The sequence below is a fragment of the Podarcis bocagei genome (genome assembly GCF_964188305.1).
Source record: "Podarcis bocagei genome assembly, chromosome: Z".
Classification (NCBI taxonomy): domain Eukaryota; kingdom Metazoa; phylum Chordata; class Lepidosauria; order Squamata; family Lacertidae; genus Podarcis; species Podarcis bocagei.
The window spans coordinates 22,869,364-22,894,436 of record NC_138140.1 but is presented as its reverse complement, the minus strand read 5'-3'; the positions used below and the strand labels follow the sequence as shown (position 1 = coordinate 22,894,436).

Genomic DNA, 25,073 nt, shown 5'->3' with positions numbered 1-25,073 from the left:
GCATTCAGCTTGATAGGAGTATACTTCCTGAACATCCACTCTGAGGAAAATATCTGCAGCCAAAGAAGAATAACTGGGAAGCTCAATTGGGGACAGGAAAAGGAGAGTTGTTACAGAACACTCTATATCTCAATACAGTAAGAAGGGAAGAGAACGTTTAGAGAAAGAGAAGAATCCCAAACCAGTTAGGAGAGGTATCGCTTGATCTGTTATACTGCTAGAGGAGCCTCTGGGTTGTGATTTATAGAAGACTGGGAAAGTGACAGAAAGTACCACCTTGGAGCCCAAGTATTAAGACCTAAGCTATAACACTCAAACAGTTATCTTAATAAGCTGAAATCAAAAGAAGCTGTGTGTTTACCACCTTGTTTAGAAGCCTATAACACACACAGTTTCTTGAAAGAATCCTATCTCCTAATACTTTTGTTTTACCAATTTTGTTCTGTAAAATCAGAACCTTTTTCCTGTTGAACTTCCTTAAGTCTCCAAGTACCAGTTTTTTGTTTAAAACCCAAAAATTAAACAGTACAGTGGTACCTCGGTTTAAGGACAGCCCTGTTTTCGAACTATTCCGTTTACAAACTCCACAAAACCGGAAGTAGTGTCCTGGTTTGTGAAGTTTACCTCGGTCTAAAAATGGAAGCCAAATGGTAGAAAGGCGGCGCGGCGGGAGGCCTCATTAGGGAAAGCGCGCCTCAGTATAAGAATAGATTCGGTTTAAGAATGGACTTCCGGAAGGGATTAAGTTCGTGAACCGAGGTACAACTGTAAACTGAGGTACCACTGTAGTTAAAAAATGACTTGTCTCACAATTCTTCTAGTTCTGCAAATCTTGCATTTCTACACTTGCCTTTATATATAATAGGTTTGTCTTCTTCTTTGTCCCGGTTTGCCAACTCCAGAAAATCTTCTATCAAATCCAGTGATATCAGAGACTGGCTGAACACTAAGCTGAAAGTTGAGAAAATGAGAAATAGTTACTAGTTTTCAATTTAACTAGCACACCAATTTGCCTCACCACTCTTAGTATCATTGATACACTTTATGGATATAAACCAGAATGTTAATCTAAATCTGCCAATTCTAAAAAGCCAAGTCTGCTTAAAGCACAAATGCTTTGGAATCTTTCCAGAATGACTCTTACACTTTATCCCCGAGCTCCTCAGCCATGCGAAGAATTTCAAAAAGAAGCACCATCTTTCCAGAATGTTCCAACACTTCAGCATCCGCATCAGTGACAAAATCCTTGTACCAATCTGGAGCTGGGCTGCCTGGGTTGGAAGCAGTTTTACCTACGGGAAAATACAAAAATCAAACAAACGCCTTAATATATGTATCTTAAGACATTTTTCAGGGTTGTTTTTTTTACTGTGGTAGATTTTATGCTGCTTTTATCCTGTTTTAAATGCCTGTAGCAGTAATGCTGTATGTTTTGCATCATGTATTTATGTCTGCTTTATTGACATATTTTCCATAAGGCATAAATCAGTAAGCAATACTTTTTCATCCTTGACTGCAAGAAATGCATTTCAAAAAAGCAAAAGGGAAGCGTCTTCAATGTTGGTTTTAACTCAAAATTGCTTACCAACTATGTTTTCTAATATAGTTAACACAATATCTGGATAGCTTACACAGCTGTCATTTCCTCTGAAACATGAATCATTTACAACATTTGAAACTCAAATTACAGCAAGGGCTTAATACTCTTCAGGAGAAGGCAATATTCCCCGAGCCCTGCCAGCTTGTGCTGGCCGGGAGGGGGGGGGGGCCTCACACTTCTCTCCACCACTTTTTCCACCACTCTCCCACTGTTCACAACTGATGTTAGGGGGTGGTGCACTACCCATCCTAAACCCCCAGAGGGCTCTTTTCAAGGAACTCAAAGGCTAAGATATCCCTATGCCAAATTCATATAATCACAGAATTGTAGAATTGGAAGGGTCCTGAGGGTCATCTAGTCAAACCCCCACAATGCAGGAATCTCAACAAAAGCATTCAAGATAGATGGCCATCCAACCTCTGCTTAAAAACCTCCATTGAGGGAGACAAGGGAGTCCATTCCACTATCTAAAAGCTCTTACTCTCACAAACTTCTTCCTGGTGGTTTAGTCGGAATCTCCTTTCTTGCAACTTGAAGCATTGCTTTGGGTCCTACCCTCTAGAGCAGGAGAAAACAAGCTTGGTCCATCTTCCATGTGACAGCCCTTTAGATGTTTGAAGATAGCTATCATATCTCCTCTTAGCCTCTTCTTTTCCAGGTGAAACATACCCAACTCCCTCAACTGTTTCTCTTAAGGCTTGGTTTCCAGACCCTTGATCATCTTGGTCTCCCACTCCTCAGCATACATTCTAGCCTTTTAAAATTGTGGTGTCCAGAATTGGGACACAGTACCCCAGGTGTAGTCTGACCAAGGCAGAAGAGAATAGTACTATTTCTTCCCTTGATCAGGATGCTGTACTTCTGTTGATGCAGCCAAAACAGCATTAGCTTTTTTTGCTGCTGCATCACACTGACTCATGTTCAGCTCGTTACCTACTGAGACCCGTAGAACATTTCCACATGCCACTACTGACAAGCCAAATGTCCCCCGTTTTATAATTTTAAAGCTGGTTTTTCCTACCTAAGTATAGAACCTTACATTTGCCCCTGTTGAAAATTATTTTGTTAGTTTGGACCTAGTCTCCAATCTGTTAAGATCATATTGAATCCCGATTCTGTCTTCTGTGCCCCTCACAGTTTGATGTTCTCTGCAAATTGGATGCTGCATCATACCGTTGACTCATGTTAAGCATGACTTGTTTTTTGAGAAACACATGCTGGGTCTTAGTAACCACAGCATCCTTTTCTAAGTGCTCACAGAGTGAGCATTTAATCATCTGTTGTATAACCTTTTCTGGTTTCCACTTCAAGCTCATCAATAGAAACTTGGGTCCTTTCTTCTCCTTTTAGGACATTTGCTCATCCCCAGTCTGCAGTCTGGCCATAAATAGACAGGCTCTACAAGCTCTACAAGACTTAATCTACAAGCTCCTTTAGTACCACTGGGTCAGCTCATCAGACCCTGGAGATCTGAATTCATTTAAAGTAGCTAGCTGTTTCCTTACCAGCTATTTCCTAGCTTGGGAGGAGGTCTGCTATTTAAAATTTAGTGAGGGAAAGGTTTAACTGTTGCACTCAAGAGTTAGCTGTGATGCCTTTTGGACTGTGGAACTATTTTGATGCGAAACTTTAGATCTGAATTGAATTAATATTGGAAAATACTGGAGGTCCATTAGCTATCTGCATTCCTTTCACTGTGCTGACTTCCAACTCATACACAAATACATCTACAAATTTATAACCTGATACAAGATTCCAGGGCTGACTTTATTTATGTTACCTACATTCTTTAGGCAGTACTATAAATATGTGGCTTTAATTTTGTGGCTTTAATTTTACTTCAGTTGTGTGTTACTTATTGTTAATATTTTTTTGGGGGGGGGGAGTCTTGAAAACTTTGATATGGTTACTAATTGCAACATGCTCTTCCACAGAATTATTTCCTTGTATTATCTTATTGGTAGTCCAAAACACTGACTTGCTAAAAATAAGATATACACAATAAGATGATCAAGAAATAAGGCACAAATATACCTAATGCTCTCCAAATTAAAGGTAAGAAGCCTGGGTGAATTTTTTTTTTGCCTGATGTCTGAAAACCAATAAGGATGGCACCCTTTTCACCACTGAAAAGGCCAGTTCTCATGTTGCTATGCTCCATACCTCCCTTGTATGGAATGCAAAGGGCATATGGAATACAGCAATCAAGTAACTTCTTAAGGCCCCGGATAGTGTGGGGAGAGGAAACAGAGTTCATATAAGTGAGAGCTCTAGACCTTCCAGCTACTTTTAAGACAGAATTGTTTGTAATGCTCCCAACCTAATACATCTCTCCAGCCTGACTGGCGGACTGAGTTCAACAGAATGCACTTCCTAGAAAGTAGGCCTTAGATTGCAGTCCTTGATCACAATCCTAAAAGCATATGCATGGGCCATAACGCCCCCCCTCCCAAAATACCTTCCCAGACTTGCTTTTCACTGAACTGTCCCTATCTATCCTCATTATCTGCTTGGCTCCCTGGTACCTGCAATCATTGGTACCTGCTACGGACTGCTTTTTGTCATTTGGATGCTTTGATTACATCTTCAATTTTAATGCACTTCCAGTCTCAAAGCCAAACTAGAAGGGATTCTGGCTGATCTGAAAAATTAAACATATATCTGTCCCAAGCATATACTAAATACTATCTCTAATGAGGAAAGGGGTGCAAAGGAGGGGGGATGTATGCAACTTTTCCCTACCCACCAGCCCTTCCCATACAATCTGTCACCTTTAGACATTTTTCTCCTTAGAGAAGCTGCAACTATCAAATATTAGTTCAGCTGGGAGAGGAGCTGCAAGGGACAGTTCTGCAATCCTCTCTCAAGCAGTCCTTTTGGAAATTTACAAAATTGCTTTAATGCCGTCTTAACACTTTCTACTTCAGGTTGCCTTTAAAAAATATTCAAAAGTTACAGCTGGTGAAAAATAAGGTGACCCAACTAATCTCTGGTGTCAGCTTTTTGGACTTTATGACACTACATTCCTGTTTAATTTTCACTGGTTTCCAGTTTATTTCCAGGCCCAATTCAAAATGCTACTTAATACCAATAAAATTCTTAGATGGATGGAACCCAGAAATTTGAAGGACCTTTTGTTCCTGCATGAACAAGTCTACAAACTGCATTCACCCTCAGTCATCGCACCAAAACCTCCCAAGAGAAATCAGAATGATTTCCCCATTAATTGCTTTCAGGAAGGTAGTAAAAACATATCTCTTCCACCTTTGGTTTATTTTACTTTAACAGATTCATAAGCTGCCTTTCAAAAACCATTCACCCCCCAGAAACAGAAACTACTACCTTTATGCGACTACTGGCTTGTTTTAACCCTCTCTGATTTTGTATGATTTACAATTTATTTTGATTGTGTTGATTTAATCTAAGCTTTGTGGGCCCTTCTGAGAGCTGAAAGGCAGTGTTTAAAATGCAGGATGAATCACAGGTGTATGGATGAAAGGAAGATCATTATGGGCCTGCACTGGAAGTGTTTCAAGTTTTGTAAATTACTTGGAAGCATAACTTACATCAAACTAATAATATTTTTGCTGAGGGAGGGCTTTACCCAGAAAGGTGTCGTATAAGTACTTTCTGATTGACTGATTTACTTTGTTTAAAACAGTTTTTAAACACTTCAGGTTACAAACACTTCAGGTTACAGGCTCCGCTAACCCGGAAGTAGTACCTCAGGTTAAGATCTTTACTTCAGGATAAGAACAGAAATCGTGTGCCGGCAGCACAGCAGCAGCGGGAGGCCCCATTAACTAAAGTGGTACCTCAGGTTAAGAACTGTTTCAGGTTAAGAACAGACCTCCGGAACGAATTAAGTACATAACCAGAGATACCACTGTATAATAAGCTGATATTTTGAGTGAGGTTCAGAGTAGGACACCCAACATTATCGTTTCTACTCAAGTCCTGCATGGTGAATTTCCTCTGCAATGGTGTCTAAATTTTGAAATTTAGCTGAAATCCCTCATTACCTTCATCTGACTTTGCAATGGCTGGAGGATTGTTTATTGGTTCTTCTGTGTTTCCTTCTCCACCTCCACGAGATCTTGAATTCCAGACTTTAATCACTTCAACATCATTATCACTTCCACTTTCACTGCTGCTACTCTCCTTTTTTTTACCCTTCGGTTTTTTCTTCCTATAAGCATAACATTTGATGCTCATTATTATAAAAAAAAACTTGCAAAGTTAGGGTGGGGTTTTTTGGGGGGGGTTGTATGTTGTTGTTGTTGTTGTTGTTAAAAAATGCAATTCTACAACAAACACAAATTTCACCAACTCAGAGTAAATACATTTACAGTTTATGTGGAACGGTTAAACTTACTTGATCTCTTCCTCAGAGCTTAAGCTCACTGATGTTTCATCAGAATCAGAAGCTATGAATTCATCAAGACTATCTTCATCAAAATAGCCCTGAACAAAACACCAAATTGCATATTTTTAGAAGAGAAGTTTAGCTGTCCTTGCTTAAGTGTTTAGAACATCTGTTCACTCATCTGAACAATGCCAGGGTGAGCAAGGGACTATTTTGGTAATGACAAAACACATAGGAAAATGGTTAACAGTTACAACTAAAATATATTTTAAAAAAAATAACTAGCTGTCATACCAAAAATAAATTTCAATTATTTCAGTGAAACTGTCTAGGACTTGGCATGTCTCACTGAAGCTTTCAATAGAGACAGACAGATGTGATTTACCTTATTTTCTTTGCTAATATAGTCCAGCTGCAAGCACCAAGGATGAGTCCAAATTCTGCTTAACATCTGGAAATCCTGGAAGAGCTTAGCTCCAGCTTTGCCTCTTCCACCTTCACTGCTGTTGCCGACACCTGACAATAGAGTTCAGAAGTTAAACTAAAATATTCATACTTGAAGTTAGCCAAATTAGCATTTGCTTCTTAAAAATACATCTCTCCTGCCCTCCTCTCTCTCACACACAAGCTTCTTCCACAGATACAACATCTCTTGTAACAGAGGAAGTTATTTAAATGACTGAATCAACATTTTCTTCTGCTTAAATTCTTAAAATTTTGTAATTCCTGCTGTTCCTCATATTTGATAATCTGTAACAAAATATCTACACACATGCTGTTTAATTTCTTGTTTCTAAATTCCAGTTTCTGGAAACCATGCTGGGTGGGTGGGTCTTGCACTTCGGTCTTGCTTGCAAGATTCTCACAGACATCTGGTTGGCCACTGTGAGAGCAGGGCTCATTAGTAGGACTAGAAGGCCTACTGCCCTGATCCAGAAAGCTCTTTTTACTATCTTAACTAAATGCCAGCTTTATTTCTATGGACTTAAACCTGGTTTAAAAATATAAAACTGAATACTATATCCCTGACTGATGTTTGTCTGGGCTGCAAATTATAAGAAAGTCTATAAACATGATAAAAAAATTCCTTCCAGTAGCACCTTAAAGACCAACTAAGTTAGTTCTTGGTATGAGCTTTCGTGTGCATGCACACTTCTTCAGATACACTGAAACAGAAGTTGCCAGATCCTTCTATATAGTGAGAAGGTGGGGAGGGGTATTACTCAGAAGGGTGATGGGAATGGGAGATTGGCAGATAGCTGAGATGAGCCGGTTGACGACTCTTAACGACTGCAATAGGTCTTCCAGGAAAAGGCAAGGGGTGAGAAGGTGAAAAATGGCTTGGTCATGTATAATGAGATAAGAATCCAATGTCTTTGTTCAAACCAGGTCTCTCCATGGTTTTGAGTTTGGTAATGAGTTGCAATTCAGCAGCTTCTCTTTCCAGTCTATTTCTGAAATTCCTTTGTAGTAAAATAGCTACTTTGAGATCTTGTATAGAATGTCCTGGGAGATTGAAGTGTTCTCCTACTGGTTTCTCTGTTTTGTGATTCTTGATGTCAGATTTATGTCCATTTATTCTTTGGCGTAAGGTTTGGCCTGTTTGTCCAATATAGAGAGCTGAAGGACACTGTTGGCATTTGATGGCGTACACAATGTTAGACGATGAGCAATTAAATAGTCCCGAGATGGTATGTGTGATGGAAGGAATTTTTTTATTTTGACTATGGCAGACCAACACGGCTACCTACCTGTAATTGTATCTATAAACATGGTGTTTTTAAGTATCAGAAATGTTAAAATTATTGGACCTTAACATTTTAAGCTGTGGTCTATAATTGTTATTCAGTAATGATCAGAGAAGTATAGCTTTTCTGGATATTAAGCAGCAACACTGATGAGATATAAATCTAATTCAGACAGCAACACAAATGTCTATTTAACAATTCCGTGAGTGGCAGAGATTATGGAAATAAACCCAAAGAAATAATGAATGAACTTATCTACAGTGCCTCAAAAATTTCCAGAATTTCTGAGTATGTAAATGCTATAGAAATACTTTAGCTTGTGCAACATTCAGTATATTGGTGGTATTTTCCCCCAACATCTTAAAACAGTAACAATTCCTTCTGAATGGTGCATATTGGTGTACTTGGGCTTGCCACTCCTCCTCACACTGCTCACCAGCCCTGCCAGCCCACACACCCTTATTGCCAGCCCCTCCATTTACATCTGGCCAAGAGGGTTTGAAATTAGCAGGGTGTCAGGAGCATTTTGCGTCTATAGATTTTCCATTTGTGAGCACCCCCAAAAGACTGGGTGCCATTTTTTGCGCCTGGCTGACACTCAAGGATTGCTGACATGTATGTGCTTTGAAGCCTCAAAGTATATGTTAAGGATAGATGATATGTAAAGGAATATAACAGAAAAAGAGTAGAGAGCTTGGGAAACTGGAGTATGGTACCAATTTTTTATTGTCAGCAGCAAATTAAACATGTATTAACCATTTCTACTAAAAATGTGATATTAACAATGTGTCACTTATGTGAATTGCTTATCAGTTCACACTTTTCACAATAATAAATACAAAGTGTTGCTGTCCCCCCAGTGGCAACTAGACATTCTGTTTTGGCACCCACAACCCAGGTCCCAGAAGCCATTTGGTTCCTAGCTTTTCTATCGCAGTTTCTAACACTGCTGGCCAACCCTGCTCCCACTACACTTCATCCAATCCTCCCTCACTTAACATCTCCTCCCTTTACACCTTGCCCTACAAAAACATTCCCTTCACAGCTTGTCCAAAAAGTCAAGCTCCCTTTCACAGCTCATTCCCACAATATCCTTCCCTCCCATTCCCTCACAGCATGTCCCACTTTGCTCACACTTTGCTCAGCCCACCTTCCCCCATAGCTTTTCCAATCCCCCTCCTCTCATGCCCTTAAAAGTTCACTCAACCCCAACCCTGAATCACTTTAGAGCTTGTCCCATTCCTGCCCCCCCCCCCCGCCTCTGCAACCTTGCTGGCAGAGGGAGAGGGGGAATGGAGAAAGATTTCCTCTTCTTCATTCTGCACTCTCCCATCAGTGGCAGAAACAGTGCAGAAAGACTACCAGTCTTGGATACATTCATACTCAATCACCAGCACAACAATAAAGGAGTCCAAATATAATATAGAAATATACTCTACTTTCCATATGAATGAAAGTTCAGTATGATCTAAGGCAGCCCTTAAGCAGAGAATTCTCCAAGCCCAATAAACTGAAAAGGACCTTGGAGACAATCTAGTTCAATGCTCTTCCCAATATAGTTAATCCTGACCTAGAGTATTCCTAACAGATGACTGTCCAGCCTCTGCTTGAAGACCTCTAGCCAGGAAAATCCCACAATTTCTCTAGCTCATTGGTTCCATTGCCAAGCTACTTTTACTGACAAGACATATATTCTCACATTCAACTAAAATCTATTCTCCTATAACCTAAGCCAATTAGACCTAGTCCTGTCCTCTGGGGCAGAAGATCAAGGTTCTGCTGTGCGAGAGCCCTCAGTCTTCTCTTCTCCAGGCTAAACATACCCAGTTGTTTTTCATACCTTGACCACCTTTCACTGCCTTGTGGGATTTGATTGTGCAATCCTGGATTACACACATTCAATTTTTTGCTAATAGGCATTATCAAAATGCGCTGCCCATGTGGGCTACCTATGGGTCCAGCAAGTAAGTGCAAATCCACTTCCACACCACATACCGTCAACAAGATCCCATGGGTCAGCTCCTTGTTGGCATTAAAATCTGATGACAATAACTGACTTAAACTTTCAAAGCAGCCTTTCCCCTGAATGCCGGCTGAACACACAAACTGCAGCATTTCACATGCAGGGTCTAATCTTTGAGGCTAGTATAGAAATTTAACAAAACTGTCGCAGCAAAAAGTCTCTGGACAGTTAGACCTGCATCCACACATAGAGCTCAAGGATGCAATGGAATCAAATAAAATAAAGCCCAAAGTGATAATGGATCATCACTTACCTGTTAGATTATCCAAGTAGAACTGATACAGTTTACACTGAAGAGGAGTCATTCTAACAGCCAGAACATATTCATATTTTGGTGGCAGGAACTTTGTTAATGCTGTATAATCTTTCCTCTGTAAATTGGAAGAATTTTCTTAATGTGCCATAGAATATTAGTACAATTAACAAACCAACTAAACATTGGACAGCTCCAGAATCTAAACTACAGAAAACAAAACTTGGTGAAAGACATTTATAATGTAGGAATCCACAATCCAGAATTCAAATGTTTATCACATATTTTTTTTTGCTGGCAGCCATGTGTCCGACCTTGCGGACCCTGTGACCCCTGTCCCTCCTGGCTTACTAAATCCAGCAGACTTGTTCGGTGCAGAGTGTGGTGAACACTTTGCTAGTGAAGGGGTGGTCCCTGCTGCACTGAAAGAGGCAGTGGTGCAACTGCTCCTAAACATATCAGCCCTGGACCGTTTGGATTGGAACAGCTATTGGCCAGTTTCCAATACCCCCACCCCCATTTTAGAGAACGTGGTGGATAGCGCTGTGGTGGGGCAGCTGGAGGCATTCTTGGAGAACACAGATTATTTAGCTCCATTCCAATCTGGGTTCAGGCCTGGCCACGAGACTGTGTCACCCTTGTTTGCCCTGATGAATGATGTCTGCTCCATAACATCTGGATCAGGAAAGCCAGTGCATTCCCTTGGCAATTACCTGGACACAGTAGTGAAATGGATGAGGGAAAACAAGCTGAGCTTGAATCCTGGCAATATGGAGGAACTATGGGCAAGCAGCTCCTCTGAGAAATTGATCAGTTGCCTACCCTGGATGAAGTTACACTTTCCCTGAAGTTCAGTTTTGAAGTTCTTCTGACTCTGGAGGTTCAGATAACCTCAGTGGCTATAAGTTCCTTTTACCAACTGCAGTTGGTTCAACAGCTACAGTCATTCCCGGACCTGGCTACAGTAGTTAAGGCATTGGTTACTTCCAAGACTAGATAACTGAAGTGCTCTACGTTGGACTTCTCTTGCACTTGATCTGGAAACTGCAGTTAGTGCAGAATGCTGCAGCATGACTGATGACAGGAGTGAGGCCTTGTCAGGATAGAACATCTGTGCTCAGAGATCAGCACTGAATGTAGCTTTGCTACCAGAGCAAGTTCAAGGTGCTATTATTAGGATATAAAACCCCCTAATAACTGGGGGCAGTTTAAGTATTAAATTATCCCACTTCACATGTGCCCACTTTGATTGGCAGAACTGGCACTACTACAGCTGCCACATAATACCTGTTCCACAATTTTAAGAACTCACCAATCATATAGTGTAGCAACACCTGCACTTTGGAACTCCCTGCCCATTGAACCCTTTTCGGTGCCTGCTAAAAGCTTTCTTGTTTAGACAAGCCTACACAGTTGCATTGAGGTAATTTTAATCTGTTTTGGTATTTTAACTTTTGTATGTACAGTATTTAAAATATTGTTATTTTTACTCAATTTTCTTTTTTCTTTTTGTAAACTCTTTGAGGTCTTCTACAATCAATCAGTGTATAAATTTTATGAAATAGTAAAAAATTGTAATTATTTTGTTTTAGGCAATGAAACACATTGTAATTACATCAATTTCCTCGCAGATTGTAACACATCCCTTTCCTCTCAGAATGTTTTACTATTGATTCTGTAAATCATAAAGCTGTATCCTATACTCCTTTATAAGCAACTGTATCAACTTATAGTGATTTTTCCTCTTTTTTCTGCAAATTCCTATTGTCATTAAAGAACTGAAAGAAGTGTATCTTTGGTCAATACAAATAAACAGAATTCAAAAGCTGTTAAAAGTTAAGTAATCTTTAACTCTCAGATTGCAAGGCAATAAAAAACAAAGATTCACATACCTGAACGCATCCATTTAACATTTCATACAAGATGTGGGCACGTTTTTTCATCACCCTGACATCAGCCAGGGTAGAGTCCGCACACTGACCATTCTGGATGGGATTTATAAATCGATTTCGGAACTCCTTAATTGACCCAAGCAAATTCTCCTTGATAAAGTTAACCATGCAGTGATCTAAGGAACCACAAATTAAACTTTAGATATAGGTTTCTATGCCAAAATAGCTCCCATGAAATATTTTTTAAATGCACTATGTCATTTCCTATTTGGCAAGCAAGTTCAAAAGAAAACTGTTTAAAGGGGCACTACAATCTTGTACTCTGCATACATTAATACTTCTGGAAGCTCTGGAGGGTCCAGCTAGGACTCTACTCTCTGCCTACTGCAAAGCTCTTCCAGGCATCCAGTTCAGTCACACCATTTATGAGGTGACACACTCCAGTCCCTTCCTTTCAAGACCTCTAGTCTACATATTGCAGAAGCAGGAGTTGTGTATACAAGGGAGAGCACACTTTGTGGGACAAATAGAGTAAATGTGCGTGAGCATGCATACTGGGACCCAACAGAAGATCATTTGAATCCTGCCCTTCCATGGCACAGGATTGTACCCTTGCCTGCTTTGCAGACTACTTCAACCCTGGTAAGTATACAATGCTTGCATACACTTATTAAATAACATGAAGTCAATTGCTAAACAAAGACAGGGAATAAACGTAAGAAAAGTTCTCTCAGGCATATTTGATAATTTGATAAATGTGGTAACACTGTCCAGGTAATAACAGCTGAAGCACAGGCACATGTTTTTAAAAAACACCATGCACTGTATCCAACCAAGTTTTGCCGAAAGTAGACCCAGTAAGTTTACTGGACCTAAATTAGTAAAGTTTAATAATTTCAATGGATCTACTCTGAGTGTGACTGACAAAGGAAATAACTGAATACACCTGAGGATTACAAGTGAAGAAGAAAATCAAGGCTTCAGGAATACTCATTTCCTCATATTAACAAGGCTTTTAAATTTTATTTTACTGAAATCACATATATAAAATAGATGTTTACTGAAATCACATATATAAAATAGATGTTCAGGCAGGAAAGAAAAAACTGAGGGGACTGCACCTGGCTCCCAGAGTTCTTTGCTCCCCTGCCTCCATCATGTGTTGAGGGATGATACCCAACCCATTCATGTCATCAGCAACCAACTCAAATTGTACTTACATTCTATGAGGTTGTTTTGCAATGGAGTTCCTGTAAGAATGATCCTCCTCCTGGATCTTATAGAATTCATAGCTTTAGAAACAGCAGAAGCTTCATTTTTCAGTATGTGTCCTTCATCACATATGACAAAGTCAGGGCCTGGTTTAAAAAAGGGCGGGGGGAGAGCCTACTTTGAATCTTGCTGATACCAAGAAGAAATACTTGACAGGCTTCTTACAAACATACAGCTTAAGTGCCACTTCTACTCTGAACCAGAGGTAACTACACCTACAAAAGGGAAGCATATGTGCAGTCTTTTGATGTGGCAAAACATTCACTCATGAGAGTCCAGATGGAAGAGGGAAGTTCTCTATCTGCCCTGTACTGCCATGGCACCTCTGTGCTCAAAGTAAGATCTTGCAAGGAATTGCTCATGTGCAACAGCTTTTCAATGTGCATAATGTGACCCTCCTGAACGTGGTAGAAGATTACTGGGTATTTCATACTAGCTATGATTTTCCTTGGCATTTTCTCAAATAGAAAACTAGAGAATTACCTTTGGTAGTTTTTAATGCCTATAGGCCAGAAAGGCAAGATAAACATGATAATCACAAATTTAATAGATATATGCAAGAAACAACATCACTTGATCCAACAGCTTATTGAACATTATGTGTTGGTCCACGGATTACAAAACACAGCATTCTGTAGCAATTCCCTTGAAAAATGTCCCAAGAAATTAACCATGCAGATTCTCTCTAGCAGTATTTCTCAATATGCATTTATAATTCCAGGCTATGCCACCATCTACTGGAACCTAGAAATAAAGTCAATCTTGAATATAATCCTGTAAAAATGATCGTTCTCCATAATTAATTTTCAGCAATATCAGAGTCAAGTTAGCAAGATAGGCAACACCTTCTACAAAACTATGTCTTGCAGTTAACCATTTCTCCAAGCTGAAAGAAAATGCCACCTGGCAGATCTATTCAGTACATTACCCTTACCCTACAGGTACATGTTAGGTACATCATTAGGTGACAAGGCAGCCTTTCAAGTATTGGAGGGAGGGTATGAATGAATGAATAGTTTATTACGGTCATAGACCAGAAGAAAAGAAAAAAACATAAAAGGCAGCAATAGTTTACAAGGGAATGATGGTGTCAATTAAAAGTTGTAAAATTATACATAAAAACAATACACATATACACACACACACATATACATACTCATATATGCACTACAGTATATGTATGGGCTTAAAAAAGGGGGGGCTTATCCAGGGGTCAGATCTTTTACTTTTTTACAGCTAATGCCCTCCGCTTGATCGCGGCCGCAGAAAACTTGGCCACTTTCAGTGTTACTTCTGGGTTTTTATCTCCTAGTAGGATTTTCAGCCGCTGAGATTCAGATCGACCTGGAAATTTCTGAACGATAGGGGAGATAAACAGTAACCTGATGTCCCCATAAAGGTCGCAGTGTAACAGCACATGTGAAGCCGTTTCCACCTCCTTCAGACCACATGGGCAAACTCGTTCAGCATAGGGTGTGCCCTCGTATCTGCCCTTTAGTAAGGCAGATGGCAATACATCAAATCTGGTAAGGGTAAACGCCCGCCTATATTTTGCGATTTGTAGGTCCAGCAAATATGGGGTTAGATTAAACCCTTTTCCATAATCTTGGATAGCTGGATATTTATCTATCTTGCTCATATGGTCCTGAAGCTCTACATCTCCTATTCGCTGGCTCACCATCATTTTAGCCTTTTCAAAGCCTGAGGCTATGAGTTCTTGTGAGGAAAGCCCCAGGCCCCTCAATTTTTCATAAAGCGACAATCTCCATTTAGACTGGAACGGGTCTAGTAGAGTCAATGGAGCCACTCCCACTGGGAAAAATATGAGTTTTAGCCAGAAGTGAATCTTCAAGATCCATATCCTGGCATTAATAGGGAGTTGGCCAACCTCCAGCCTAATGGCAGTGTTAGAGACACAGGTAGGTAACCCTAGTAGGGAACGATAAAATTTAGTTTGTACAGATTCCAGGGACTTGAGTTTTTGACAATTAAATATCTGGGTGCCATACGTCAATTGTGGAAGTATTTTTGCAACAAAGACCTGGGAGGCAGCAGGGACATATTGACCTCCTTTTCTGTAAAAGAATCTTATAATAGCTCTGGAAGATCTTTGCGCATTTACAATGGAATTCTTGATCTGATGGCACCAGGATCCCTTCTCATCAAAAATTATTCCAAGATATCTAAAAGATGTTACTTGCTCAATAGGTTGGTTATTAATTTTCCATTTATGTCGGAGTTTTCTCTTGGAGAACACCATAATTTTTGATTTAGTGTAATTTACTATTAGGTGTTCAGCTTCGCAATACTCTGTAAGAGCTCGTAGAAGTTTTCTTAGACCCACACAAGAGAAGGAAATAAGTGCCGCATCATCCGCGTACAAAAGGACCGGGATTGGTGTATTATTGAGATTTGGGGAATGAGTGCTTGCTTCCTCCATCTTTCCGACTAAGGAGTTTATATAGAAGTTAAAAAGAATAGGAGCAAGAACACAGCCTTGCTTGACACCATGGGAGCTTTGGATTTCCTTTGATAGGTTCCCATAACGGTCGCATCTAACACGGATCCGAGTGTTTTCATGTAGTCTACGGATAAGAAGCAAAAGACGTCTATCGATGTTTGTGACATTTAGTTTTTCCCAAAGTCTGTGCCGGGGTATCGAGTCGAAGGCTGATTTAAAATCTATAAAGGCTACATAGAGAGAGCCTCCTTTCTTTGAGGTGTATTTCTCCACTAGATGTTGCAATACCAATCCTTGGTCTAGAGTTGATCTATGTGCCCTGAAACCAGCCTGGGCTTCCTTTAGGATGTGCTCCTGTTCCAGCCAGTCCGCAAGCTTTTCACGTAAGTGAGTTGCATAAAGTTTGCTGATGATGCTTAAGAGACTGATTGGTCTGTAATTGGCTGGATCAAGTTTGCAGCCTTTCTTGAATATGGGAACGATGATTGCCAATCCCCAGTCCTCTGGTATTATTGCTGTTTGATCTATGCTGGTGAAAAGGGTGGCAAGGACTGGGGCCCACCAGTCAATATTGGCTTTGAGAAGTTCAGGAGAGATGTTATCTGCTCCCGGGGCTTTTCTGTGTTTGAGTGCCTGAATAAGCCTCCTAATCTCCGCGACCGACACCGGAGGCCACTCATCACCTGCCGCACACTGTATTAGTGGCTGAGTCGAAGGCAGAGCTGAATATGAAGATTGGAAAAATGCCTCCCAAGTCCCTGCAGGTATAGTGTACTCCACTTCTGAGGAAGTAGGTCGCACTCCATTTGCTACCAGTCTCCAGAAGGTGGCCGAATCTCTCTCTCTGGATGCATCTATTAGGCATTTCCATTCTCTTTTCTGTGCCAGGAGTTTTTTGTTTTTGATCAAAATTTTATAATTCCGTTTATCTTCAAACCAGCCCGTGGGGAGTTGGGGTAAATTGGCAGATCTATAATTCTTGTATTTTTTTAGTAAATTTAGCTTCATATCCTGACATTCTTGATCAAACCAGGGTTTGGAGTTTTTATATACTGAGGATTGCCTACTTGGCCTGTTCCTTTTTTCCTTCAGGGGATCTTGAAGGAGTAAAATTAACTCCTGAAATAAATTTATCTTTAATTCATGGCTTGAGGAAGTTATAAGGTTTTCTCTCTTAATGAGGAATTCCTTTGAGCATAGCCTACTTGAAATTTCCTTATGCAGTTCATCTGTCCATCTAATGCGCGAATATCTGAGCTCCAAAGCTGTAGAGCTCGAATGCTCGATTTTTTCAGCGCAGGATAAATCCTTTCCCGCAACTACGAGTGCACTTAATGGCAGATGATCACTGTCTAAGCGCTCCTCCACTTTACATTCCAGAACTTTGTTTTGAAGATCATACGACACGATTATATAATCAATTGTGGAGGCGCCATTGTTAGATATAAATGTGAATTCTCCGACCTTCTCCCCCTCTGTACGGCCATTTAATATAACCAGGTCCAACTTATTGACCAAGTGTAGTAGGCATAAGCCGGCATAATTGCAGCCTTTATCCTTTGAGATTCTAGCTGGTATTGGGTGGGTTTCCTCTATAATGGGGACTGTTTCGTGGAAATGGGCACACAAAGCCTCATCAGATTGTCCAGTTCTGGCATTTAGATCGCCTGCCACCACTACAGAGGCATCAGGAAATTGATTTAGTAGTTTGTCAAGATACTGTTCTAACTGAACCCAAGTATTTCTTATCAATCTTTTCTCTCTTTGTGGGGGTAGGTATACATTAATCAGCAGCCAGCTGTGGGTTCTCCACTGTACTTGCACAGCTGTGGCCAGATGGTCTAGTGGGTCTAGTTTTTTAAATGTGGCCCTTAGCCTTGTTGAGATTAAAGTAACTAACCCACCTTTAACTCGCCCCCCTCTAGTACTTAAAAGACCTGGGAGGGAGAACGCAGAAAAACCATTTAACTCCACTTCACTTGTGCTCCAGGTCTCCTGAAGAAACACAATGTCATGTCTCTGGATATATTTAGCAAAGGATTGGTCAGAGACCCTCTTTTGCCAACCTGCAATATTCCAAGTTAGCAAGGCAAGGTTGCACGTTGTCTTGCCAAAAATTGATCTTAGTCAATTTGCCTTTGAAAGATTTTTTGGGCCTATCTTTTTATCTGTTGGTTGGATTTCATTCATTTTGGCAATGTCCATAGATGTATTATCGCCCAGGTACTCAATGGAATCAGTTGAAGGGTGCAGCGTGCTAACGTTAGTGATCAGTACTCCTTTTTTTGGCGAATCTACCTTGAGGTGTTCTATTTGACTGATACCAAGTTCATCCTCATCCAGGTATCTCATGCTGGTCCAAGAGCGCGTTGTGGTTGTCATAGGGATGGTTTCCTTCTTAGATGGTAGATTGTTGCTGTCCCTTACGCACTGTGTTAGATCTGTTGTTTTCAGGTTTATCTCTGCAGCTGCAGAGGTAATATAAGGGTAGTCTTTCGTGGTTGCCATAGGGATGGTTTCCTTCTTAGATGGTAGATTGTTGCTGTCCCTTACGCACTGTGTTAGATCTGTTGTTAACAGGTTTATCTCCGCAATTGTAGAGGTATTATAAAAGTAATCTTTCATGAGGTCTGTCTTGGCTTTTACAGAGAGGTTCTCTTTCTTCAATTGGTCCGTTGCCGGTTCTTTCTCTCTTACTTTTTCCTGAGCATTCATCTCTGCTAACTTATTTCTAAGGGTCTCCAATCTTCTCAAGATCTCAGATTGGGCAAAGAAAGGCAACAATCCAAACTGGTTTATTAATGCCTTTTCTTCTGGGTAGAAGTTATCCATCCCCTCATTAGGCAATCTCATCTCCTGTCTTGGTTTCAAAGGCCCTTGCTCAGTATGTTCCAGTTTGTCTTTTGAGTGTCCTCTCTTCTCCTTTGGTTTACAAGTAAATCTTATCTCAGCTGTCGTAAACTCATCAGGGAACAATTTCAAACATGTGCTGTTTTCGAAGAATCTTGTTACCGTTATCCTTTTCTTTGACAGCAGATGTCTTGATCTATATATATGTTTAGCCAAGTTTTGATCTTTGAAGGAGGCAATCACTCGCAGAGAATATCCATTGTAGAATATGAAATCTACTGAGGTAATGTCATTTAATTTTATCTTCCCTGGTAGCATATCATCTAAAATATTCACAAAATGCACCGAGCGTTCTTCCTGTGTAAGGAAGCCCTTTGGCTTCGGGTAGTTAAGAAAAGCTAACTTCCTATCTGGCAACATCAGTTTCCATCCTTTATCCTGGGGCAAGTCTTGCCCTGCTACTGGCTCATCTTGAAATCTGCCATAATCAATAGTATGGGGTGAGTCTTCTTTAATATTTATGGATCCTTGGGGTTTCAGCATAGGGCACCCGGGTAGTGATTCCGTTTCCTCACTTGTTTTATTAGGCAGCAATGATGTTTCTTTCAAAGACTTCAGCTGGATCTTTTTTCCTGGATCCACACTGTTGTTCTCTCTGCTGCCATGTGTAGCAGGTTTATTAGAGTTTGTTTTTGATTTTGTTGGAATCAGCTTATATAGTCTTTTCCAGCATACTTTGCATGCACGTCGGTTTGTAACAGATTTCCTTGCAGTTTTTATGTTCTTACTTTTCTTTTTAGTTTCAGCTTTCTTCTTATGGGATCTCTTACTAATGCCTCGCTTCTTTTGATTTACTTCGATAGGAAATTCAGTTTTAGGGACAGATACATACAGCCCTATGTCCTTTCCTTGGTGTAAATGATTTTCCGCTGCTGATCCTTGTGTGCACTTGCTGGTTTCTGGTTGCTTTGTATATTCTGACTCTCGAGGAGTGGTTTGTAGATCAACACCATGAGGTTCTGAGCCTTTAGTTTGGAGGGGATAATTTTCCACTAATGTCAGGAGCAGCCCATTTGTTATTGTTAAGTATTTTTTCATAGCTGCCAGATCCAGATTTATAGAGAGCAGCCAGTCTTGAGGATAGCAGTCATTATTTTCCGTCTGGGAGCCCATAGATGAAGTCTGGGGTTTCTGGGAGTTTCGGGTTTCTTCCTGTAACTCTGTAGATAATATCTCAGCCAAGACTATTTCATGGGCCAGGCTCATCGTATTTCTATTTTGGTTGTTATTCTCTGTGTCCTGTATTCCTCTAGAGAAGGTTGAGTGATCTTGAGCAGCAGAGGGAAAAAGAAGAGCCTCATCCTGCTTCAACTCAGCCATCTCAGCCATCTTTTGCTCATTTCCATTTCCATTTCCATTCTCGTTGTCCCTTGTGTGTAAGAAGTATTGCGTGATTTTACTCTGTTTCTCATAGCACTCCTGGAACAATGGACTTGTCACTATCCCCAGGTCCCTACGTTTCTTTCTAGTAAGTACCATTTGTAAATCTTTGTCCACCCAGCTATGGGCTAAAGTCCAAAATGAGGCAAGATTTGGGATAGCTGTTTATGATTTGTAATTTGATAGCTTATAGTTCAGAGGTAGCACGGAGTTGGCAATAAATCAGCTGTCACCCGTTTTCCGTTTTCCTTATTGTCGGTCAGACTTGAGGGGCGCGGCATCGCGGGGAGCAAAACCCTCCGTACATCAAGATAACAAGGTAACAAATAGCAAAGGAGCTCTTTTTTTTAAAAGCAACAGGCTAAAAAGACTATTAACCTACTTAAAAACTCTGGAGGAGTTAAAATATATTATAAAGGGAGTTTCAAAGGTTGGCTCAATGTCGAGCCTGTTTAAAAAGCAGATTTAGAACTTGCCTCAGATAACCTCCAGAACTCTGCAGCTAGTTCGGCGGCCATCTTTTCCTCCCCCCGGAGGGAGGGTAGACAAATATACGGGGGAAACTGAAGCAAAAATGAAAACAAGGCAACAATTCCTACATACTCAGGGGACTCCCTTGGTACACAGGAATGCATATAGATACAATGACTACTCACATACCATGATGGAAAATGCAAATTAAGAGATTATGATGAGATCAAAGACCACTTTCAGAGTTGGTCACATTAATGACAACTATATGAAACACATAAAAAAGACAGCAAGAAAGGATTCAGTTACACAAGATCTTGGTTTCAAACGGAAGTGACCGAAGGGAAAGTGAAATTACTGAAGGCCGCATACAGCATATTATTAGAATGGGAGACGAAAGATGAAGAGGTAAAATCAGTTATGATTAAATGGGCACAAGATGTAGGTCACAACATTATGATGGAAGATTGCAGAAAATTATGGAAAACTGATTTAAAATTTATAGATTTTTCCCTACTGAAGGGGAATTACATGAAGATGATGTACAGATGGTACACGACACCAGTGAAGTTAGAGAAAATGTACAAAACTAGTTCAAATATATGTTGGAAGTGTAAGGAAAAGGAAGGGACATTTTATCATATGTGGTGGGATTCGAATGTATTTTAAAAATTTGGGAAATGATATACAACGAATTGAAGAAAATATTCCATTTAACATTTGTTAAAAAAACCTGAAGCATTTTTGCTAGGGACTGTAGAGAAAGATCTGCCAAAAAAGCTGGAAAACATCTTCATGTACAGTGGTGCTCCGCAAGACGAATGCCTTGCAAGACGGAAAACTCGCTAGACGAAAGAGTTTTCCGTTTTGGAGGTGCTTCGCAAAACGAATTTCCTATGGGCTTGCTTCGCAAGACGACAATGTCCTGCGAGTTCCTGCTGGTTTTTTTCCCTTCCCCCTCCCCTTTTTTCTAAGCCACTAAGCCGCTTATCAACTGATCCGATAAGCCGCTAAAAGCCGCTAATAGCGCTAATCTGCTAATCCTTCAATGGGCTTGCTTCGCAAGACGAAAAAACCACTAGACGAAGAGAATCACAGAACGGATTCTTTTCGTCTTGCGAGGCACCACTGTATATGACTACGGCAGCAAAAGTTCTAATAGCACAAGGATGGAAGACTGAAGAAACCCCAACTAAAGAATCATGGCAAGAAAAATTGATGGACTATGCAGAACTGGCAAAATTGACATATAAGCTACGGGACAAGGATAACTGTGACTTTAAAGATGAATGGGAACCCTTTACAAAGTATTTGAAGACACAACAAAGCGAACTGGACTCCTTGGCTGGCTTTGAATAAACATTCACAAACCTTTCTATTGAGGATAATCAGCTAAATAGTTTGAGGATCTATACAACTGTGTAACATGCAGAAAAAAGCATTCTTAGAGAAACCAAAGACTGGAACTGAGGGAAGCCGGGGGGTGGGGGTGGGTGGGTTTTGTGTGGGATGGTGGAAAAATGGGGGGGGGGAAATAAGGATGATATGTTTCTGGATAATATGTTTTGTTCTAATTTTGAATAAAAAAGTTTAAAAACAACAATATACCATATTTTTCGCTCTATAAGATGCACCAGACCACAAGATGCACCTAGTTTTTGGAGGAGGAACACAAGAAAAAAAATATTCTGAATCTCAGAAGCCAGAACAGCAAGAGGGATCGCTGCGCTGCGAAAGCAGCAATCCCTCTTGCTGTTCTGGCTTCTGGGATAGCTGCGCAGCGTGCATTCGCTCCATAAGACGCACACACATTTCCCCTTACTTTTTAGGAGGGAAAAAGTGAGTCTTATAGAGCAAAAAATACTGTAGTCACAGAAAAAGTAAGGATTGAATACAACAGACTACAGAGAAAGATTTCAATCCTCAATCTAAGATACTATGCAGAAACATCATCATAATACAGAAATAAACAACGAATCATATATAAACGATTGACAAAATAGGAAACCCCAAATGTATTGCTGCAGCATTTCACACATCACCATTGCTCCAGGAATTAATATGAAACCCCAAAACAGTCTGATAATAAGATTGTGTGCTTCCAAGACATATGACATATTGAGGTATCCATTGAGAAGAAAGAGGGGAGGAGAATGGGAGGAAGCTGGGAATATGTGGCCTCTTCCAACTCCTATCAACTTAAAGTAAATGATCCTGGATGATGAGGCTAGAGTTGGGGAGTTGCATGCCATGAGGTACAAAAAACTTCCCTTCCTGAATTATACAGGAATGTTTTAAGAGGACAGAAAGAAAAAAACCTTTCCCCACTCTCCAGAACCCCCAAATACCAGCATTTTATTGCAGAAGGGGTGGGAGTGTAGAAAAGAGGAGAAGGGAGACCACCTCCTCTCCTCTTTTCTGAGATTTCATTTCATGTGTAGTCTGAAGCAGGTTTCAATGCTTCTGTTCTGGCATGGTTGAAATTCCTCTGGGGAAGCTGGAGAACACTGCAGAGTTGTGTTTGTGTGTGGAACTCCAGCTGCTAGAGGGACCCACTTTACACATACCTGCTTCCAAATATGTAATGGACGAAACTACCTATCCATCAATGTCCCCTGCAACAGAGGAAGCATCAAAGCGATCTGATCACTTTGACCAGTTCACATAAAACGATTTGCATAATATTCTGGCTTACCTGGATCAACCAGTGCTTTGTTAAATATTTCCTTGAGTTTCCTGCTCTTCACATTTCTCCCTTGTGCAAGGTTACGGTACATCTCATAGCCTATGATCATTACACCCCCTTCATCCTGCCATCTTTGGAGCAGATAGCTTCTCTCTTGAGGGCGTTTCACTGTTGCTAGTTCACAGACCTTGTGAAAACAGACAAAAAACCTGAATTTCCACCCCCAACCAAACATGCCATTAATGTACTTGCAGAATGTTAAATACTGAAAATGCTCATACTCAATGGATAAACTTCTCACACATTCAACACAAATGTTATTGTTTGCATTTCTTAATTATGTAATTTTTCATGATTGAAATTGAATGTACCCTGAAGTCCATACATACATACATACCTCAAGTTTCTCATCGTCTTCTAAGCCTTCTTGCCATTTCTCAAATTCATTCAACCAATTCAGGGCTGTGTTCAGCGGACAAACAACAAGAGCTGTCCTGAAATCCATCTTGTCGCACAACAGAATAGTATGAAGAAAACTAACTACCTTCAAGAGAGAGAAAGTCAAACAAATCACCTTTAATATATGTCTTCACATTTTTATAAAGAAAAAAGCAGCTACAAATATGCTTTTTAAAAAATGTGGCGACTAACATGGGGCAAAACTAGTTGATTTTCATAATGAATTATTTATTAGGGGTTTGTGTGTGAATCAAAGCCTTTCTCCTTGTATTAAGCTTCCTGCATGTATTTGCTATGCAACCAACTAATTTTGATTTCTTCCAATATAGCTGTTTAGTGGATCATCTCTCTCTAGGTAGTTAAATTAACTGCCAGATGTTTGTGTGTGAAAAGGGGCTTGTGTGTAGCATGTTAATCCATTTCAAGATGTACAACTTTAGTGTAGGAAAACCCAAGGAAACTCTGGCACTTAAAGGTATACTTTGTTTGTATTCAGGTTGGGGGGGAAATGCTACCCAGAGAGGCAAAAGATACCCCCTCAAACACGCAGCCTTCCAAACTTCTGACTGTAGAACAACACATGTATAGCCTTTTACTCATTTATTAGGTGCAGTCCTGATATTTTCCTATTATGTTTTCTCCCCTGCAAGGTTACAGCATTTTCCCAGTACAGAATGCATTGTTATACCTGAAAAAATGCAGTATTTCCCTAAGATAGCACATCTACTGCTTTGAGACTTTAAGGAACAAAATTTCACAAGCATCACAGGGAGCCAACCATCGCTCATGCTATAAGCTGTGATGGGCATGTGCATGCCCATGATATTTTGTGAGCTATTTCTCAATTTTCTTTTTTAGTTTTTTATTATTGTTTTAGGGGCTAGGTATTCAATGACTGTAACACTACAACAAAGGAACATTCTTCCAGTAATCAACACAGCTACACTATGCTTCTGCCACTGTTCTTTTTTGAAAGAAGTGACATCATGTGTGCATGCACGCACAGTGTTAGAAACTCAGATATATGAGCTAGGTGCCAAATTAAGGTTACAGTCCCAAAATGGAATGTTTAATTGCCATTTTTGGGTAAGACAGCTATAAGGTCTTACTTTTCAAATGATGGACTGACTGTGATTGATTCTCAGTTAAACATCTGGCTAGTTCAGATGACCACCTTGAGCTAGGTTAAGAACTTTGAAAACTTAAAGAAAAGTCGCTTGATCCAGGGACAGTCCACTTATATGTTGGCCTATTCCTACCTCTTTTCTTAATGATGACTGCCCCTGCTCAGGCTGCACAGAAAAAGTGTTCTGGTTCTTGAAATTCATTCTGATTGTGCAGATAAAATATAGAATTCTACAGGATGTGGTATTAGTGTGTGCAAACAGTCAAGATGCAATAATCCCAAGGCATGCACCTCCTGATGGTGGAGATATCAGGTGCCATCACGGTGCCCAGGCATCGTCACTTGATCACAAGTGGTCAATAGTCAGGTGCAAAATGAACCTAGCTAATTTCAAACTGTGTGTGTGTGTGTGTGTGTGTGTGTGTG

The 25,073-nt window shown here is 40.3% G+C and overlaps 1 protein-coding gene across 6 annotated transcripts in view; it reads right to left on the bottom strand.

Annotated features, from left to right (window-relative positions):
* The window catches only part of ATRX (ATRX chromatin remodeler), a 107,954-nt gene that overhangs the window by 22,638 nt on the left and 60,243 nt on the right, over nucleotides 1-25,073 (bottom strand). For all 6 annotated transcript variants that reach the window (XM_081178646.1, XM_081178648.1, XM_081178647.1 and 3 more), the window contains 10 exons: nucleotides 23,460-23,606; nucleotides 23,072-23,249; nucleotides 13,103-13,240; nucleotides 11,883-12,058; nucleotides 9,991-10,108; nucleotides 6,352-6,482; nucleotides 5,976-6,064; nucleotides 5,623-5,789; nucleotides 1,145-1,292; nucleotides 851-951 (listed from right to left, as the gene is read on the bottom strand). In XM_081178646.1, coding sequence (XP_081034772.1) covers nucleotides 851-951; nucleotides 1,145-1,292; nucleotides 5,623-5,789; nucleotides 5,976-6,064; nucleotides 6,352-6,482; nucleotides 9,991-10,108; nucleotides 11,883-12,058; nucleotides 13,103-13,240; nucleotides 23,072-23,249; nucleotides 23,460-23,606 — 1,393 coding nt within the window. The remainder of the gene's footprint in view (nucleotides 1-850; nucleotides 952-1,144; nucleotides 1,293-5,622; nucleotides 5,790-5,975; nucleotides 6,065-6,351; nucleotides 6,483-9,990; nucleotides 10,109-11,882; nucleotides 12,059-13,102; nucleotides 13,241-23,071; nucleotides 23,250-23,459; nucleotides 23,607-25,073) is intronic.